General features: G+C 37.9%; 1 protein-coding gene across 4 annotated transcripts in view; it reads left to right on the top strand.

Moving 5' to 3' along the window:
* The window catches only part of kank1a (KN motif and ankyrin repeat domains 1a), a 47108-nt gene that overhangs the window by 7688 nt on the left and 17639 nt on the right, over window positions 1-21781 (top strand). For 2 of the 4 annotated variants that reach the window (XM_026343642.2, XM_026343645.2), the window contains exon 2: window positions 19977-20106. In XM_026343642.2, the coding sequence (XP_026199427.1) occupies window positions 20070-20106 (37 nt within the window). In that variant the 5' untranslated portion in view covers window positions 19977-20069. Of the gene's footprint in view, window positions 1-15521; window positions 15674-17024; window positions 17193-19976; window positions 20107-21781 lie in introns of those variants that run through there. The other 2 variants (XM_026343644.2, XM_026343643.2) reach the window with 2 other exon arrangements.

Raw genomic sequence — 21781 nt, forward strand, 5'->3', positions numbered from 1 at the left:
CAGTAAACTGTTGCGCTGCAGTAGTAAATTATTTCCTCTTGCAGTCAGCAGGGCTTTGTTTACAGGGGAGATTGACTCCCTAGTGACACCATTGATCTTATCTCCTCTGGTGAAAGCTTCTGTGCACATGAAGTTCTGCTGTCGGCACACCACATGGGGAGTGTTTTAATATGAGGCTGCATTTAGAGGAGGCCATATTTTAACATCCCACTGTAATTATACAGGGGAAAATACTTGTGTGATCTGTAATCAACACATAACTGACTAAGTAATGTGTAATGATCTGCTGTTTTATTGTGATGATGGCTTAAGTTGAGACTTTAATGCGTTCTTTGGTTTGAAGTAGGAACATTTGCTGCTGTTAGTACAGTGAACAGCTCTCTGACTGTGTGACTTCAGTCCTCGTTGCCAAGCTGTGGTGACGTCAGCTCCACAATGGCCCTGCATCCTCTCAGGTTTCAATTTCCACAAAGTGAGGGGCAGATCACCCTGGTAACGCCGTCCACAGGTTTCCTGACCCATCCCATGTTTCCCTTCTGAGGAGAGTGAGCACAGGTTGGCTTTTTCTGCCTGGTGCCTGTAATCAACAAGACTTCAGGGAATCAGAGGAGAATGTTTTTGGATGCTTTTGAGCTGAACCTCTTGTGAGGGGACATAATATAAAAGCATCAACACTATTAATATTTAATTTAGAGGACTCTGTTTGATGTAGTTGACTTGACTTTGGTCAACATTTAACATGTTGATTTAGGACTTGTGTGAAAGCTGCCATTCAAACTGAGTCTGCTAGAGATGCCAGTAAGGGGATGGGGGTTCTTAAAACAAAGAAGATTTTATAGAGGAACTTTTGCATGTGTTATATATTTGAATATCTTCATACATAATAAAACAGACTAGTCTGACTAAAACTTTTTACTCAGTTTTCATTCTGGTATAGCATTCTTGTCGTCAGGAAGGAATAATCCAAAAATCACTCATGCTTTTTCTACTTCCTACATTATAACACTGTTAAAACACAACAGTTGGCAGATAAAGTAGATGGTCAAAAACTTGACAAAGAACAGAATCCTAATCATTTCACTACATGAACACTATGAAACACTGAGTTTTGTAACCACAATTTATACAATGTCATTTCAGTAGCAAAGATAACACATGACCACAGGATTTTTTCTTTTCAGGTGGTTTGAGGGTATTGTTCATGCTATGTTTACACATACAATAGAGGCAATGGTGATACAAAACACAGATGGGAGACTCGTGGAAAAAGGCAGAATGCTGTCCACATTTCAAAATAATAAATAATGGTAACTAATAATAATTCTGATTGGATTCGTTTTTCAATAACTACACATACAAACTTAAGAATGATAAAATTAAACATCACTCTGTCCTGCTGCTAGGGATGGTGAGTAATTACAGTCCTGCTTTGATGTAATAATGTTGTAGATGTTTTATGAGATTGCGTTGTAACATACATTTGTGTTATGTTTTTGTAATGGTACAAACAATAGTTTTATCTGACCTTAAGATGGCCACGTGCCACTTGAATACATAACCACCAGACCAGTTTAACAAGCTGCTGAAAGTCAGTCTGTTTTGTTTATTTAAATTAGAGATGGCGACTGCTCTTCTAACAACTCAGCTGTCTTTAGCATTTGTGCTGTTAGAAAACAATCCAGTAAAATGATTTCTGGCTGAAATACTTTAACAAGTGGTGTATATGGCTCCCCAAAATCATATTTATTACAGGCATAACGTAATAAATAATGTTTAAAAAAAAAAAAAAAAAGAAGAAGAATACTCTAATTGTTAAGCTCAACAAGATCAACATTATCTAGCTCAGCCTAACCAGCTTACTAGCTAACTTAGCCCCACTGCTCTGTTCTTGAACGCATCACAGCATGAATGACCTACACTCTTTATGGTCCCTGAACACCTCACCAGAGCTGATGCTAACACTCACAATGCTTTCAGTATAGACACAGTGTCACTTTCTTGTGAGCAAACCTGCAGACAAAGCAACTGATAGGTCCTTGTATGACAAGAAATATTACATTTCCTGGATATTACGTCAAACTTTCCAGTGAAAAAAGGAGCAGAAGGTGGGATGCTGATAGCAGCAGGTTAGTGGACAGTCACACAAGACTGCAAATGTTTGTGTTACAAATTTAGCCTTGGTTTTATAACAATAATTCCTCCAAAAAACTGTAAAACAAATGTATGAATATATTTTTCATGTGATCATTTCAAAGTGCAGCCGTAGACTGGTCTTGCTGAAATGACAGATGTTGCGTGCAAGTCTTTATCAGCAGTGACTAATGTTAATTACTAAATGTAAACAAACATTATAATGTGCTCTTTGTAAACTTGGGTAGATATTCTCAAAGATGGTTTAATATTTTATCCAGTAGTTAGTTTGTAATGAAAACTAAATGTTTGTGGTAAGGTCTCTGGCTGACTGGTCTGAAAAGAAGAACCCAAAATGCATTTATTTAATATTTTGTAGTTGCAGGATGATTACTTTTCCAGTGAGCTCATATTTGAAGGACATTTTAAACAAAAACCACTGTTTCCTCTGTTTTGACCACAGATGTAATGATGTTTGACATGTCTGTTGTTCATTGTTTATATAACTACCCTCCCTTCCTCTTGTCTTGCTGTTTTACATATTCAGTGACATCTGCCACCAAAGCTTTCTACCAGCAAATGCAGATTTTTTTTCTGCTCCCCCGCATCGCTGAAACAATGGCATAGCATGGGTCACCGCTCAAGTCAATATTTGTTCATGGTCAGTGTTGGGCAGGGGATGCCTGTTCATTAGGGATGACTAGTGGTGTTTGAATTTATAGTAGAATATGTTTTCTCGACTGGCTTTAGCCAAATCTTTAGATCAGTTAACTAATAAAAAGAGTTTGTTGTGGGGGTAAAGTAATAAGTCTGATTTTAAAATGAAACATGACATAGTTGTTTTGTTTGGCTCTGAGGTTAATTAGGTTTGTGGTCTTGAATTCTTCCCTATAATATCTGTATAAGAGTGCACACGATTTACACAGGGTTGATTGTGCGTCTATGTCTGTACATAAGAATATTATTATTATTAGAGTATTACTTATTCAAAACCTGAGAAACTGCTAAAGATTATAAACAATGTACTCAAACCAAAGATGCAGTTGCTCGACTTGTATTTTCAACAACACCCATGCAGACACTGAAACCAACAATGAATCACCTCTACTTGCCCATAATGACTGTCAGTCTGCAACTTGGATTAGTTTATTTATTTGTGCCATACCCCTGTTGTCCAAAAACATGTAAAAACACGATGGGGATTTGGAGTATCTGGGGAAATCTTTTAAAAATATCTAATAAATAAGTGTTTTGTACTGAAGAAACATGTCACATTGTTGCGCAGTGTGTCTATGATTAAAGATAATTGTTAGGGATTGTTGAAAATGGTATTAATTTAGAAAATTATCAGAGTTGTCCTGGTTAAATTAGCAGTTCTGTAATTAACCTCTTTGGTCTTCACCTGGGTGCTTCTGCCCGGTACAATGGTTATAATTGTAATTTTCTATGCAGCTCTATAAACCTTATTCTGTGATTGCAGTGGTTTGTTTTGCCTCTCGCTACTTAAGCAATAGATCAAAATTATATTTTCTTAAGTTGACAACTATTTTTGATGGCAGATGCTCAACAGAGCTAATCTAAAGAAGCAAAACATAGCCAAAAAGAAAATGATTAAATAGGGAAAACATTTTGACATAACATATTTTGTTAATGTTTAGGTATATCAGTAAAACTAAACTTGACTTTTAATGAATGCTAACTTCAGCAGTAGTTTGTCTTTTTTAGTCTCTGAACCATTCCCAAAGGTGATGTAGAAAATTCCCAGAATGCTGCGAGAGATAATCTCTTTTGTTTTGGTGGAAGTGGGGATACTCCCGGTGAACAGAGGGCAGCCATAATGCCACTGTGTTCACAGTGGAATGTCACTGCTATTGTCGACTAGGATGACTCCCACTGAGAAGACACCCACCCTCCACCATCCTCACCCCTTCACTGCCAACACAATACAATGTGTTGCATTATACCTATGAAGGCATGCTTCTGTTTTCATAGTCTGTGACCCTGTGACCGCAAACTCAGGCCAAGAGAATGAAAAGGATGACCCGGAAGTTATTAGTTAGTCCCACGGTTATTACAGCTTCCTCTGCTCAACGACGGCTGGGAATCCAAGCTTTTATCATTTCCAACACAGAACCCTACCTAAAGACACTGCAGGGAAAAAAACCCAGTATGTTTAGTCGGTAATTTATATAAAAGTATTTACTGCTAAAGTTCACTTATCAAAAGTAATGGGACCCCTCTCCAAATGATTGGATTAAGGTGCACAAAGTAAGGTCCATAAAGACATGGATGATCGAGTCTGAGGTAGAGGAACTTGACTGCCCTGCAGAGTCTTGACCCCAACCTGATAGAACACCTTTGGGTTAAAATGAAGCGCAGACTGAGAGCCAGGCCTTCTTGTCCAACATCAGTGACTAACCTCACAAATTCTCTTCTGGAAGACTGGTCAGACATTCCCATAGACACACACACTCAACATTACCAGAGGAGTTGAAGCTGTTATATCTGCAAATGGTGGGTCAACTTCACATTAAACTACAGACTAAGACTTAAAGTGCATGTGCATGTGAAGGCAGGCGTCCCCATACTTTTGATAATATAGTATACTTTGTGGTGAATTTAACCAGTATATGACAGCCTAAAAATATCCTTGCTATTTTAAATATTTTTTTTCTGTGTGAAAGTGTGCATTTGCCTGTTTTCCCAAAAAGTAATTTTTAGCAGCATAAAATATGTGTTTCGAGGTGATTTTAGTGGACAGATTACACCAGTACTCAAAGGCAGTGTTTAGGGCAGCAGTTTCTATTTAGCTTTTGCCATGCAAGTAGGCCAGAGTGGACTTTATTTATGTCTCTCAAATACTGCTCTATTTCCAGTCATACTAGTTGTGCCAGCATGGTAGACCAGTTTCTAATGGCATATTTGCCACTCAGCTTTTGTCTTATTGTGGTTTTTAGTGTTTCCATGTTCACTGCAGTGAGGCAGTATCCCAAGCTGAGATATAGATATGAGATATGCATGTTCACATTTTAACAGCACAGGTACAGTTAAATTATGGCTGATATCTCACATTTTAGGGAAAAAAAACTAAATTTTAAAATTGAAAATATACCCATCTGACAAACTAATAGATCCAGATTTGTAGGTCCAGCCCTAGTTCCTGTACACAGCCAGGTTACCATAGCAATCATTACCATGTCACAATATGCATAATGCTTAATTTTATTTATTTATTTTTTTTTGTGTGTGTACAACTATTTTAAAGATATACAATTAAGGTTATACAATTAAGTCTTTTTTTATTAATTCCTTTCAATCAAAACCTGAATGGTTTGCTGGATACGACATGAGTTGGTAAAAAAAAAAAAAAAGACTGTTTTGTTTGTTTTCATGTTGTACTCTTTCCGGTATCTTTCTTCACTTTGTCCTCTCCCTGAGCCAAACACCAGTTTATTCTTTCAACAACTTCCTAAAGCTGTTGAAATTTACTGTATGGAGTCAGGGAGTCTATTTGTTGTCATTCTTTGAGAATGAAATCAGCCCAAGTGTCTGTCAGGCTGTTGATACTGAATGACACACCTCTCTGACTATTATACCTTCTTGTATGTAATCAAATACAGTAAAATACTAATAGTTTTAACAGTTTTTTGTGTCTTTTATAGGAGGTGGTTTTGTGGCTTAATCTGCTATGTCACCAGCCCCATCCACTCTCTCTCTCTCTCTCTTTTTGTTCTTTCAGTTTTTGTTACCCCCGATGGCAATAAATTAGACTTTCAAATGAGGGAATAAAGTGGCGTGTGGACAGCTTTGAGTGCTGTCAATGAGGATGCCGGGGTCAGCTACCAAAGAGAAGAAAACCCTTTGTATTTGGAAGATGTTTGTGCCTCTTTGCTACTGTCATCCCAATGTAAAACACACCCCCTTCCTTCTACACACTTTTTTTTTTTTATCTCCCTTTATCTCAGTGGAACAAATCATTTGGCTTCCATCCTAATGGGATTAGTCCTCTGTCTCTTATCCTCTCTTGTCTTCTTCCCTTTACTTCTTGAGTCCATTGTCTGCATTTGGAAAAACACAAGGGCTTCTTCTCAATGAAAAGCTTTAGAGAATGAAAACGGTGGATTAATGAGTGGTAAATTGAGGATTGACATATTTCTATAGTGCTATTTTGCTTCCTACCATCTACCGAATTAATTTTAGCATTTACTGCTAAAATGTCCATAGCATTGATCTTATGGATAAGGTGACTTTTTATTCAGTCCTTCTGCACTTAAGGCCAAATAAACTGCAGTTTCTGTCATCACAGGGCATCCCAGGGACTGAGCAAGGATAACTGCGGGTCCCCCGGATTAACATGCTCAATATCCCTGATGACAAATGCTACTAAAGCCAATTAATCAGGCCTAACCACTGATGTCACCACATTAAGCAGTGCCGTCCTGACCCCGCCATCATAAACAATGAGGCCAGCTGAAGATTACACAAACCACCCCGCACAGGGCAGCTGAGGCCGAGTGCTCAACAGATGGACACAAATTTATTTTACATTTAAATTGGATGTTTTTGTGTTCTATACAGAGCACCTCACAATAAACCAACTCTGGCAAATGGCATGATTACAAAGCAAAAGAATACATTTCCAGTCACACAGTAAATTGGCACAAAGTTGAGCATTAATATTTTTAATCAAATCACTGTGATGGTGTGCCACCTTTCTCAACCATTAAGTTCATTTGTATTTTTGAGGTTGAGCTTGCACTGCATTTCCACTGGAGCTAATTAGATGACTACTTGGTGAACTAGTTTGTGTGTCATGCTTAGAGCTCTATGTGAATGAGGATGATCTGCAATTGGCAATTAAATGTGATGATGAAGTTAATTATGAGACTGGTGGGGTCTGCATTTTGCCTTACTTGGGGTGCTGTGACCATGTATGTCTGTATTATATTGGCACACTGCATGTTCTCTCTGAGTGCAGATATGCAGTACTCTGTTCAACTAATCTACATTATGCATGTTCAGTTTGCTTTATGCAAAACAAATGACATACTTGACATAAAAAATGTCAGTGGGCACATTGTTAAAAACAACCCCTTACATATGCATGTAAATATCTAAAATTATGTGTTTTTGTATGAATTTTCAGGTTATTGCTGTGTGTGTGTGTGTCTGTATGTGTGCCTGGATCAAGTTCTTCAGTCACCTGTTGGTCACAGTGTCTGCCTTGTGCTCTGCCTTGTGTTTGCATGATGATACTGATCCATTTAATGATCAACTGCTTCCACAAGCCAAGCGGTTTAATGACTCAGATAACGCATTCAGTGCAAAAAGCTAAATCTTATCTCTTGGATGCAGCATCATGCTCATCTTGTGGTTGAACTCCACTGAATCTGGCAGGTGTCATTCCCACTCGCGGTGATGCTTGGCTGTCTTTTGTTCCCAGGTCCTGGACCATGGCATGGCTGGGACTGTGGCTCTGTGAGATGAAAATCTGCATCTTTACTCAGAGTTGACTGATTTTGAAAGAGAGCTTCATAAAAACATAGCCTGGTTTCCATTCTAAATGAAATATGTGTTCTTTTTCATTTGAATAAAATAATAAGGGGAGTTTTTGTGATGTTGCTGATCTGTAGTTGAACCTAGAGGAGGATAAGAAAAGCGTATTTCCCCTTGGGTCTCACGTCATAGAGCCTTGACATGCCAGTGCAGGTCATTTTTAGAAAATGGATCAAAAACAACCTTTAAAAAATGAAAATAAGTAAAAGATCATAATGTGTGGGAGCAGGCCAGGCCATGAAAACTGTCTTGTCTTTTGATGTTTCTTCCATTCAAATCTTTCCCAAAGAAACCTCACTTACTTTACTTTGAACACATGATCATGTTCCAAAAATGCTCCATAGTTTTATATACTCTCTATTATTTCAAGTGCCCCGAAGAGTTGTTAAAGTGGAACACAGTACACTAAGGATATTGTGATCCAGCTTTTTGGCCCTAACACCATTTATCTCTGCATGTCCTCAGTACAACAGTGTCCCATCATTAGTCGCACTGCAACAGGTCGCATGCCTACGTGACAGCTTCCCTGCTTTTCAATGGGTTCCTCTCTCATGATGTCTATGCAGCTCTTGATCATTATGGGACCCAGAGCGCCATCTCTATACATTATTGTAACACTCCCACCACCACTCGCCTTCCCCTGGCAGAAATCCAGCACTACATGGACCGTGACTCATTAACACTATAATTTGTCCTGGAGCTCAAGTGTTTGGGGTGGACTGAACAAAGAAAAGTCTAATCATGACAGACAGGTTTTACATTACATTTAACTGTATGATTTTGAGCTTATTTCCGCTGAGAACAGACGATTCAACCCACAACAGTGCGTTTGAATAGGTATAAAAGGTTTCTTTGTAAGGTAATAATAATAATGCCTTGGTGTTTTTAGGCTCATTTCTGTGTCAGTTGGTTAAGTTTAGTGAAAGAGTGTCCTTTGCCTCCATCATGCTGTCGTCGGTTTAATTAGCTTGTTCTTCATTGTCTGGCAGTTGTCAGAGACGTGCAGCATTGGACCTCGTTGGTTGGTCTCCAAAAGGTCAGCAGAGTGGGCTCATTTGGCACAAAAGCAAACAAGGGAGTGCTTAAAATGGGGAATTTCTCCCACAATGCCTCTTTGAGCACTCTGACAACAGTGAAAGCTTTGGGAGTGGCCGTGCTCTCATTGTGGCAACAGACTTCTTCTGGAGTTCTGATGATTCTTGGAGACTTTTGAAGCACATTTGATATATTTTAATAACATTACAGTTCTTCTTCTATGTTCCCATCTTCAAGTAATATTTTTAGTGTGTTATTAATCATGACAATCAAAACAATCCAAACTTCATTGGAAGCTTTAGAAAAAGCAAATACTTAATGTTTTGCTTAAATAATATCAATAGAGAGGTGGGCTGCAGAGAAGGAGCTCTTTAATACACAGGCCTCACATTAAAGTGGTAAATAGGCGTCCTGCAAGGCCTGACACTATGAATACTAATGAAACTACCCCAGTTAATGGAAGTGCCCTTTTGGGGGACTTTTGTAATAGTGACTGGAAAATATTTTATCAGTTAATTTTCTTGAACTCTTACTAAATCAGTCTCCTCTTATTATTCCTTTCCCCAGATCTTTAGGCATTTTCTCCTCCTTTGTTGATGTCGGTGCATTAAAATATTAATAAATAAGAGTAGCTTAACATGTTGGAGTTTAAACAGTCCCTGCACGTCATTGTAGTCGGACAACAAGGTCATGTCATGCACAATATTTCGGCTTTAAACTACTTGTTAGGAGATTATAGTCAGTATTTTGAGACATATGCATTTTAACTTGTTTGGTGGGTGCCCTATTATGGAGGGTCGCTCTTCATGGGTTGGTGGGGAATGAGTGGTTGGTGGTGTTGATCTGTCTGCGGCTCTCCTCCGCCTTAGTGGCTCCACTCAAGAGTTAAACAAATAAGTGGCTCCAGCCTGTCCTTGGTCAAGTACAGGCCAGTCAGAGGAGGGCATGTGTGGGGGTGGAAGGTATGAATCAGGGAGAAGGGGGGTAAGAGAGAGAGAGGGTTGAAGCCAGTGGGAACAGTGGAATCTTTAAAGTATTCAAGGCCAGATTGAACAAGTGATTCAGGGAGGTGAGGATGATGAACAGATACAGAGATACAACAACTACAGAGACACAAGGAAAGTTTTATTTTTGCACGTCTGACTCTGCTGCTGTTGGGAAACCAGCTAAGAACTTAAGTCTCTGTTGGTAAGAGACACTGTAAAAATTACAGTGAGCCTCTTCTGGGACCCTCTAAAGCTCAAAACAGGAGGTTTGACTTTCAAAAGAAGTTCAAAAAGGTCTAGATAGTTTTGCACCCACATGCCATTATCTCTTGTCTGGCCTAGAGCTTAAATGTCTACTCCTTAAACAAGCCATATCATGGTATGATAAAAAAAAAACTGTTACAGACAAGCTACGAAAATGAATTGTATTCCTTTTTATTTTATTTTTTGCAGTTAGTTTTCATTTGAGTGTTGGTCAGACAAATTTTTTACAATTTACTGATAGAGTATTCAACACAATAAGAACATATTAGGTAGATTGTTTAAGAAATTAATCTCTAACTACAGTCCCAATGTGTTTTTATTTGAAAAAAATGTTTTACTGACAAATGCTCTGAAATATACCCAGTGACTGTGGTTTTAGAAGGTAAACATTACTAGAGTTGTCTTCCTGTTGTTGAAGTGGTTACAACAGAGCCACTTGCACCCTAAACTTCAGTTTTCCTCAAGGGGGCAGTGTTGTCAACAGAAGGAGTTGCTGGACTTAGATAAAAAGCTTTTGGAAAAGTCATGTGTCTTGACAGTGTGTTTCAAAATCACTGCTCAGGGCAACTTTATGCTTCAGTGAGCTGAATAGGCTGATTAATGATATACCTCATACCTCAAAGTGTCTGGTCTAAAGAGTAAAGTTATCCTTTCCCTTTGATTAAGTATTCACCAGTGAATGAGTGAAGATGAAAGATGAAATTAATACCTGGGTGTCTGAGGGTTAATCATTGTTTAAATGAAAGATGATAAATACTGAGAGAAATTGAAATGTAGCCTAAATCACAGTAAACTGTTCTAAAACGTTAGTATTGGTGCGGATAAATTACACCTGTTTTGTAAATGTTATTACTTTAAACAAGCTGAAGGCTTAAGCTGGTTGAACAAATAAAAGATGAGGAAAAGAAAACACTTTGACAACTTGGCAGAAACTTGAATTGTAGCTTGTCAGAAATTGTACCCAGATTGACTCCTGCTGCAGGCGGAAAAAAGTAAATCTCAATAAATCATAGGTGGAGTACAGCGCAGGGATTCCTCTGCCAGACTTTTATCCCACAAGCCTCCTACAGGCTGTCATCAAGCAGAATAAAATGTCAGGATAATCATAACCAAAGGTGCTCTGGAATCTGGGATAGTGAGATAGTAATGTTTTTCACCTTTCTTGTTTTTTGTCTTTTGCTTTAAAGTCTTTGTTTCAGTTGTTGAAACCTTACTGAAGAAAGATGTAGGAAAAAATCTGTGTTGTTTGCATTTGACGTCTCACTAAAGTCTTGTAAAGGAGACCTTGAACCTCTGGAGAGCAGCTGTTAAGATAAATGGTTGAACCAGATATAGGACATTCCTAAAATAGAGTTAGAGCATGTCTCAAAACTTATCTTATTGTGGAGAGGTGATGTTGATGGCTCCCACAAAGTCAGACACATGAAACAGCCTGGCAGCTGTGCAGGGATATTGGCTTCTAAAAGTTTTGTTTATTAAATAAGGCTCATCCCTATAACCCAGTCATGTAATTGAAAGTATTTGTGTGTGCTTGGTTAATTTTGCAGCTCATTCACTATAATTACCTGGAGGGCTGTGCAGGGCATGCCGGGGTGTAGAAGATGGTGGAAGAGTATAATGGAGCAGGGAGAGGGAAGGCTGGCTGGAGCAGAGTGGATTCATTTTGAGTTCCATGTTAGCACTAGCTTAGGTGGCATATCAAAGGTTTACATTGTAATAGAAAAAAGAAAGTTGAGGGTTTTTTTTTTTTTTTTTGGGTACGGCTCTGATATGTGTAAACGTGCTTTTAGTAGCCAAAGTATTCTTATTATTTCCTCGGGATGAAATAAACCTTTGGACTAAATGACCAGTTTTTGCCCTTTCACATTCTCTGAAGTTCACCTTTTTGGTACAAATGGTCAAAAAGGTTGAAAGAATGATAGCTGGGAACATGATGATGGGGCGATGCATGTATAATTTTCTTTGATTTACATAATGGTCTTAATTGAGCTTGTACATACTTAATGCTATGTTTATGCTCATGCAAAGGTCTGCGGCTTCACCATGGGAAGAATAGCAAGTGATGAAGCCAGAAATAACTTGACGTGTGATTATACAGTAACAGGACAGACTGAAGGTTGAACAGCCCTCTCGCTTCATGTGAGCACTCTTAGTCTACTGAACTGTTTTGTTATACCTGTGGCTGAACACATCTGATTTTTGAGCACTTGTAGTAGAGATAAAATTTTTGGAGACCTGTTGATTTGGCTTCTTACCTTTTGACAAAGAGTGGATCAGTCTGTTGAGGTACAGTTCTTGTTTTGAGCATTATGCATGTAATAACTTCTGCATCCTTTGTCCTTACTGTACATGCTAAGTCTTTAGGTTTTGGATTGGTGAAATGCATTTTTGATGTGTGTTGCTTCCTGATGAAGTTTAAACAGTACAATCACAGTGACTGTGGCATGTTTTTGGTTTTTAGTTGGAAGGAGGTAGATGCATCTAGAATAAATAACTAAAGCTGAGTGTTAATCAGTTTCAGTAAGCCTGATGACGGTAAGTGGTTTCATGAGGTCAAATGTAAATTTTTCACAAATACTTGCAAAACTAATAACTAATCCCATTAAAGCTGCAATGATAAGTGATGTAACCAATGTAAATTATTGTATTAATATGATAAAAGTTACTTTTTTTACTGTTCGATCATGTTATATATAAAATACCTAAGTTACAGCCCCCATTCCTATCCATCTTTTTATTTAATATAGATTTAACTAATGCTCACTTAAATTTCGTTTCTGCTCATTGTCATCTCTAATATACAGTATCTCTCATTTTAATCATGCTAACACACTACAGTAAGACAATGAACAAAGTTAACATTATACCTGCTAAACACCAGCATATTACTATTGTAACTCTGACATTAGCTGTAGTGATTTTGCAGACCAAGTATGTATCAAAACATATGGATATTGCACTTAAATAAGTGCCCACTGACTGACAAGCCAAAAAAACAGTAGATTTGTGTTTTTCCTTTTTACCCTGACCACACGTTCCCACTCAGACATATGACGTCATCTAAATTAAAAATCCACATTAAAGCTCAGGGAAAGATTTACAGATGTAAAATGTGACTCCTGAGCCAAATGGCAGAACCCAGCTCTATTATTTATATTTTTATTATGCTGTGTTTAGACTTTTAACCAAGTTCCAATATGAACTTTGGACAACGTCCAGAGAATCAGGTCCGGACATTGTGTTGAGTTGGTTGTTTTAGACGCTTTTTCACTCGTATAATAACTTAGAGTGGCACCGCTCACTAAAATCAAACTAACATAATACACAACTTACAGTATAGTAGCACCGTCTTATTCACAGCACATTGTGGTACATTGTGTCATATGATGGAAACGTCACCATACACCCCCTCATTTGCAGTGAATTCTCCGGTCAACTACCTGCTGTATTCTAACATGGGCTCAATCTGACATTACACAACCTTTGTACAAGAGAGCTGGCTTTGTCCAGTCAGTTTAGTATCTGGACATTTGCATTGTTGAGTGTTCTCCAATGATCTTGTTTGTCATAAATTGTTCCAGCTTTTTGAAAAATGTACGTAGAGTAGAGTAGAGAGTAGATCCATAGAGTTTGGACATTATATTGGGATTCCTGTAGATGGAGTCTTAGACCTAAGAGGATACCACCCTTGTGACATTAAACTCAAAAGTGGAAGGCAAAAATCCCTTCGCCTGACTTTTCATTTCTACTTGTTCCTGCCTCCTTGCTGGGATAATTGAAAAGCTTTGAGGCTAGATTTCTGAGGTGAATTCAGCCGGCTCACACGGGGCATCAAAGGGAAAAAACAGTTGGACACCACAAGCCATCGTCCATTCCTCATTTAACACTGCCAAACTGTAGTGAAAGTTAGTATTGAGGCGTCTGGTCTCCTCATCCGGCCCACATCTTCCCCACAGTCGGCACAGCAGCTTCTCCTCCAAAACTTTCAAAGGCATTTCCTAATGAGGGCCAGATGCAGAGCTGAGGCGACAAGTAACCACGACTTGTTCTGCAGATATACACATTAGCACTTCTCTGTGCCCAGTAGCATGCAGACTTACAGTATTGGGCAGACATTGGACTTTGGTTCTTTTCCTGTTTTTAAAAAGAGACCTGATTAATCAGAAATACAATGCTCTACATGATGCTGCACAAACAGTTTGTGTTTTCACACTACTGAGCCCGTCCTGATGCTCTTAAGAAAAACATTCAGGCCTTTTTTCCTCCATTTAATCTGTAGCCTCAGCTTTTATTAGGGGAAAACAAGCCTGTTGAATATTCAGCACAGTGGGTTTGCAACCTTAACAGCCCTCTCTTAACTTTTAATGCTGTTTACTGTCGACACACAAGCTACTGAGTTGAAGCTTTGTTGTTCGGAGTGGAAAATGTGAACTGTTGCACCACATCCTGTCAACACCACAGTTTTTTCCCTTAAATTGGTATAGTTAAAAATGTGTATACACATGGTGCTGACTGATTGAACAGTTGAATAATTATTTTTGCTCCTGACTTGATTATCCACACAACTGATCCAATAAACTATCTTCAGCAAAGTTTTCAGAAAACATTTTATTTAAGAGGTGGTAATCCCCTGTTTCTGTCTTTGCGACATTTGTTTTGTGTGATTTCTTTTCCACAGACCTTATTTGCCTCTATATTTCTACTTGGCTTTGGTTATGTGACAGCTCTGTCTACTTTTAAATGCTGTGGTAGATCTCATCAAACAGTAAAAGTTTGATATTTAGTCCCTCACATCTTGTGTTTTGTACTCTCATAATTACAAAATTGTAGAAACTAGTCAATACGTTGAATACATTTTGGCCCAGACTTTGCCTGATGGACAAATTACACACTGGCACACATTACATTAATATAGCACTCCAATTAGCACTCATTTTTCTTTTTCTGCATTTTTTTCATTGGTAATTATGTGGTTAATAAAAAACTCTACAATGATCAGGAATGTTGATTAGTTTAGTTTAGTCAGTAAAAATAACATCTTCATATTGCTTCTTTGTTAAAGATGTTGGTTCAGTCATTTAGAGAAAGCGAACAACTAGGAAGCTGAAAAGTTTGACAGATCTTGCAGTTAATTGATTTATTCTTTATTACCAGTTGATATTCTGTCTATTGACTTATCAATCAATCAAGTAATTTTGTGTGTACACATTATACATACATATACATATTTAAAACCTTTTTTTCTCCTATACACATACACACAGTGACTTGCAGTTTCTTAACCATGAAAACACCAGCATGCTATAACAGTTTTGTGTAGGTGAAATTCAATCCGTGTTAGTTTACATCTGTCCTTGTTTGTTTTGCATGTTTAGTGTATTGTATCACAATGAACCCTTTTAACTGTGTGTCTTTTGAACACATAAACTCACCTTACTGTAAATAGGAACCTGACCTGACTCGCTGTAAATCAGCAGACTTGCACCTGGAACACCTCTCATACCATTAAAGGCGGTACGTGCTTGTTTCATATTTAACAGCTGAGGAGAAACAAAACAAGTTGTACTGGTTTGAGCTGCTTGATGTGACGTTGCCAGGCTCTTTATTGTCGTTCTTTGGTTGTGAAACGCTTTTGAGTCGTGCTTGGATCAGATCAGACTACTTATAATTTCCTTTTTTTGTTCAGGAACAAGTGAAATATGGTGAGTTTTCACTTCTATATCTTGTCTTTTATAAATGGAAATCACGGTTCGTAAAGCTTTGGATTTCTCTATAAGGTCATATAGACAGAGTGATGATTTGATTTTGTTAGATTTTTTTTTATTTTGTTAGATTTTGAGAATTGTTGCCAAAGGTTTAATTCAAGCTCTAATTTATTATGCTTTTGTTATTATCAGTATGATAAACTTTGACCTAATGTTCAAATATATTAGTAAATATGTGTTAGAGATCAACATCAATCACTATTAATGATTTTCATTGATTATTTTAAATCATATGATTTAGACAAGGATGTGCGGCGCAGCTTACAGAGAAAGCACCATAATGTACTATAACCATACTACATGGTTTGACCACTAGGTGGTGCGTCTTACCATTTAATGACATGGAATTATATGTTTGCAAACCGCTTTATTATAGAATGAATGAATCTCCTTGCCATTAAACAAAGAAAAAGTATCCGGTTAAACTTCTGTATTTTAACGTAGAGTCACGTTGATGAATTCTGCTGCAGAAAGTTTTTTCTGGCGGCTGCCCTGCCTTGTTGTGCTAGCTAACGCTATCTTAGGCTCACGCTAATACCAAATTTCAACAGAAGCAGAGCAGCTGCTTGTTAACGCAGTGTCAGACAGTGGAGAGCACCACTCTGAGTGTTAATGATCAGGATCAGTTGTGCTCTCATTAAACATCAACACTCAAGTCTATAAGCTACGCTGTGTTAATGGTTGTAGCGGAGTCACTCTGGTCATGTTAATAAAGTAGAATAGATTATATAAATTATCATACTGTATCTATGTATGATATTATTTGTTTGATATTGTTGTAGGTTATATATTGCCCTATTGCTAATCTAGCATGTTTAGTCTGATCTAATGTTTGTTCTCAAATAAAGTAATGAAGCCTTGACATTGTCCTCCGTTGTTTGTTGTCTTCAGCACTATGGGTTTCATGTGAATAATTGTTGAATAACGTCTCCCTGTAAGCACAAGTATCAGGTCTTGTTTGTTGAAATGAGATGCTCTCGGCTCAGCTTTTTAAATCTTGGTGATTTTAAGCTTTTTGTTAACACTGTGTCTTCACCTTCAGCTCTTGAGGACTGTGAGGAGACGTTACTCTATTGGTTAATAAGTAACCATTCATGAAAAACCTTTCCATTACCTTCTGTTGTCTGCCCCATTAGTGGTTTGTCATCCACGACTTGAAGGTCACTGGACATTAAAAGGCAACTGAAGAGGTTATTAGCCACATTAACCCACCATGTTTCTTACCTGGAGGCCCAGTGGAGGGGTTGGTTCTACCCAAACAACCATAAAGTCCTGTTTCCTCTTATAGGACACATATCGTTTGGCTGTCATCTGAGGAAGTCGTCTAATCTTAGCCATGAAACGTATCCCTCTTGCTTAGAGGACCGCCTGGTGTAGGCTAGTTGTCTGGGGCTTGTGGTCTCAGTCTTGTTTGCTACCTGCATGCAGTAGGAGGAAGCTAGAATGAGAGTTAAAGGTAAGCTGCATGACCTGATAGAATTGAATAAAACTCTGTTCTGGTTTTCGATGAAGCATAATTGTTGATGTCTGCTGCAGGCAGTGACCTGCAGCATTTCTCTGTTCAACAAGCCACAAAAACACCTCGTTTTCACTGCTGACCTCACATGATCTCTAATTCTCAGCAAAAAAACAGAGTTTGTCTGTTTTTAGTTTTTTATGTGGATGAAACATAAAAATATTATGTAATAACCCTTTAATTCAAACCAGGGGGCTTGTAAATGTGACATTGAAGTCTAAAAACTCTGGTTGTATTCAACTTTAAAGTAAATAAAACCAGTTTTACTGCAATATTATGCAACTGAACATCATGGAAATGTCTGTCTGTTTGCTTTTTTTTAATTTTAGTTTGTTGATTCACTGATTAGTTAATTCAAAGAAAAAGAAATATTTTAACAATTGAGCAATAGTTTTAAGTTGTTTTCAAGCAGAAAAGTCAAATATGTGATAATTTACTTTGCTGTAAAAACTGATTTTACATTCAATTGTAATTCAAATGTTTTTGACTTTTGGACTCTTGGTGAGGGAAATAACGATTGAGATGATCATGAGCAGATTAATCTACAGTATTTATTTCTAGTGGTAGTTGGAAATTATAGGAGATAATATAAATAAAAAATAAACAAAGATAGCAGTTTCCACATCTCATCTTTTATTTAGAACCAACCAAAATATTTTACTTTTAATTTTTCATTTTTGGAAAAAACTTCAAATTCAAATCTCAGCCTCTACATGCTAAATACAGTGATGCTGATTTTAATAAGGATGAGAGTTTGACTTTGCAGATTTAGTTTTTTCTTTTGCATTAAATCTGAGGACTCCCTGCTCCTTCCTTCAGGTTTACTTTCTGTCAGCCCATGGAACAGGACACTTGGGAGATGTTTGGTCAGTCTGATATTTTTTTACTGCTAGTCTACCGGAGTGAAGTTGGTGAAACGTGTTGGAGTTGCTTGTTTGGTCTTAAGACTGAATATGTTTGGACATAATTCAAGAGCCAGCATGATTTCTCCCTTGCTTTGTTTGTTTCATAATGAACAGATGTAGTGTGGTACACAAGGCTGCTGAATTGTCTGAATACAGGTTTTTGCTTCCTGAAATCTTATTTGTTGGTCAACATGTTATTAAAGTCAAATAAAACCATTGCTGAAATGATTAGTCAGTTTTATTTAATGTAGCATTGTTTCTACTCAGGAGCTTTCGGTCTCTTTTATTATCAACCTTCACTCCTTCCATGTACTATAAACAACTTTCTACTCTGGAATAACATTGTCTTCTTCCTGTTTTTTGCCCTAAAGCGGCTGATTTGTCTCTAAATGATGCAAATTAGAGGCTGACAATCTTCAAAATGAATCCTGTAATTTTTAGTTATTTGATGCACTGTAGCCACAGTCATTTTAAATGCGAAGGGGATCAGCTCAGAGGAGTCAGATGGCATGCAGACTTGAGAATCATGGCTGCCGTCTATATGGGTGTTGGAACAGTTCACTGTGCTCAGTAATAGATGGTTTATATCTCTCCTCTCTGTGTCATGTCTAGAATAGTTCCCCGGGATGACAGACGGTCAGGATTTAGACGCATCATACGTACTCACGGTGCCTGTACTACTTAATCTGGGTGCAAACAGTAATGTAAACAAAGACTTGCATGTTTTAAAAATGAATAAAAGCACATCTGTCCCTCAAATATACTGTTGTGAGGTTAATGACGGTAAATTAACAGGAAGTCTTATTTTGCTAAAAAAAAGTATTCAACTTTTAAAAGACCACTAGGGGGCTCAAACTAACTTTAGACCCAGTGATCAAGAGAACACACTCTCAGAGATAAGAAACCATGCTGTAAGAGCTGTCAATTTAGTTCCAGTTTTCAGTTTATAAAAATGCTATAGTTGCATCATTTTCATGACATGATCCATGCAAGCCTAGTCTCCATTTGTGCTCCTCCAGATGCTCTCTTAACAGCCCAGCCCTCGTTGTGACCCAAGAGGTCGACTTTTTCCCCTGTGTTGGCTTCTTTTTATAAGAGAAGAATAGCTCTTTTGTTTCTGCTCATAATGTATCCATTGATAATGACCAGAACACTGCACACAGGACCTCTGTGTTCATAAATGTCAGATGCCAACACACCTGTGGAAAAGCAGAGGTCAGCCACGTCAATCACACTAAAAGTGCTGCAGCTTTCCCAAAGAAAGACTTGTGAACATAAAGCATACGTGTCAGACAGAGATCCCTCATATCCTTATTCAAACTGCAGGAAAACTTTAAGTAGAAACTCATAACTTATGTCTGCACCCTGTGTTTCTATGTAAACCAAAGGATCTGGCCACAGGTGGTGTAGTCATGACAGGCTGCTGTAAAAGAAAAATCTGAGTTTTCAAGGAAATAATTAGTTTTTAGGTAATTTCTTTGAGTTTTATAATGCTTCTCTTTCTGATAATTATACTGTCTAGAGCTGATTTGTGATTTCTCGCAAAAACACCAGTCAGTCCCAGACCCTTAAATGTGAGGATTATTTGCTTTTCTTTTACTTATATGATTAGAAACCCAGTGTTTGTGCTGTTTGAGACTGTTAATTGATGAAAACAGGCAGTTTTGTAAAAATAATCATTACCTGCAACCCCCTAGTGACGTATTTGCAGATCTTTCTCACATGAAGAGATTTCACTAATTGCTGCTTACATGTCTGCTTGTGATTTAGTCCCTAACTTGATCTGTGACCTAATGTGTCCCTTTGTGTTTTGTCTCAGTTCGCAGGTTGCATGGTAATCTGGACTTGATGCATGGCAGTTGCATGACCACAGTAGGTGTTGTAGTGGGACTGAGAGCACACAGCTGCAGCCATGGCCCAAACCATGCACGTAAATGGCAATGGCCCAGGTACAGTAACCAAACTTTTTGTTTCATTATTTAATCATACCTGCTTTCATTTAGTGAATTTTAGATTTGAACATATTTGTAATGAATTTGTCTTGGCTTGTGTTAATTTTATTGTGATGATGTTATAAGATGCCATAAGTCCTTTATACACAGAGACCCCACCATATTGGAGCTAAATTGACCTTTAAGACACCTCTGCCTATTTACGCAGAACTTACAACTGCCCTGAAAACACTGCTACTGTGCATTTTACACAGGTATTAGTATCCCAGTATGAGCACCATGATGTCCAATGCACTAGTGCATCTCAAACAATTTTAATATGGTAAAAATGTTACTAAAACGTTAAGCTATGCTCTCAGGTTGAGACTCTTACAGCACAAATAACTGAATCAGTGTAGCGTGCCATGCATACCAACCTATGGCACAGTTAAGACATAATTGAAGACCAGGTTGTTTTGATAGCAGCCTTCAGTTCGTCTGTATTGTTGGGTTGTGTCGTTCTCATCTGGACATAGATTTGAGTCAGACCAATCCCCTAGCTAGTTGGGCACTGTAATATAATCTGTAAGACATAATAATTGAAATTAAAATATTAAAATATTTGAAGTATTTCACCTTTCACATAAGTGTGATATGGTCACATAGCATGGTACCTATTTTATTCAGGACGGTACAGTAAACCTGCCTTGAATGGTCAGTGTAAAACGGGCTATAGTTACCTTGTTCCCTGCCTGAATTACAGCTTAAACACAGCTTGCCAACCACTGCATCTCAAATTAACCCTGAACAATATGTAGTCATCCCGGCTAAATAAAACTTAGTTAGACAGGGATACAATGAAGCTAAACGTAGGTACAGTAGGTATCAAGTTTCAAGCCTAACTCGGGCGTTTATATTTAACTGTTCATCTCCTGCAGCATAAACATGAGTCAAAATTTTCTCTTGCTAAGACTTGTTGTGGTTGAAATCAGGGTTTTAACTAAAATACCCAAATAAATAAAGACTTGCACAACATCTCCTATACTTGCTGCACCTAAGACTGCCTGAAGAATGTTCTATTTAGTGTGATGTGGGCAGTTTTCATCTTCAAGAGCATTAACAGGACAAGCATGAGGCCTCTGCAGCATTAGTGCTACAGTATATGGTTACATGATATAGCAACATCACATGAAATCTTATAAACAATTTGCACCGCTCTCCAAGTAAGATCGAAAGAAACATGTTTTCATTTAGGTTTTCTTGATGTTAAGTTAGAGAAAAGTTAAATTCAATTCGTATAAAAGTTTTTTTAAATGCTAAAAAATATCTAAAGCATGTTTTAATCTGTGCTTTATGTGTTTGGTACACATTCTTCTCATGGGCATCACATATACTTTCAGGAATGTTAAACACTGGCTTACACTGAACCAAAAGAATCTCTTTTTGTTCAAACTGTATGTTTTTCCTGCATGTTCATGCAGCGCACATTTAGAGAAGATTTCCACGCTTCAGTGTGAAATAAATGCTGTCAGATGAGGCGTAGAACAGAACACACACCTGCAGACAGCTCACATTCCTGGGCAGACTAACAGGAGAGAGTGAAGCTTCTTACTTTCAAAATCCCTCCAGGAATGCACAGCGTGCAGGACACATGCACACCATCCTCAGCGTCAGGTTGCGACCACCATAGAGC

Source organism: Anabas testudineus, chromosome 9 (genome assembly GCF_900324465.2).
Source record: "Anabas testudineus chromosome 9, fAnaTes1.2, whole genome shotgun sequence".
NCBI classification, from domain to species: domain Eukaryota; kingdom Metazoa; phylum Chordata; class Actinopteri; order Anabantiformes; family Anabantidae; genus Anabas; species Anabas testudineus.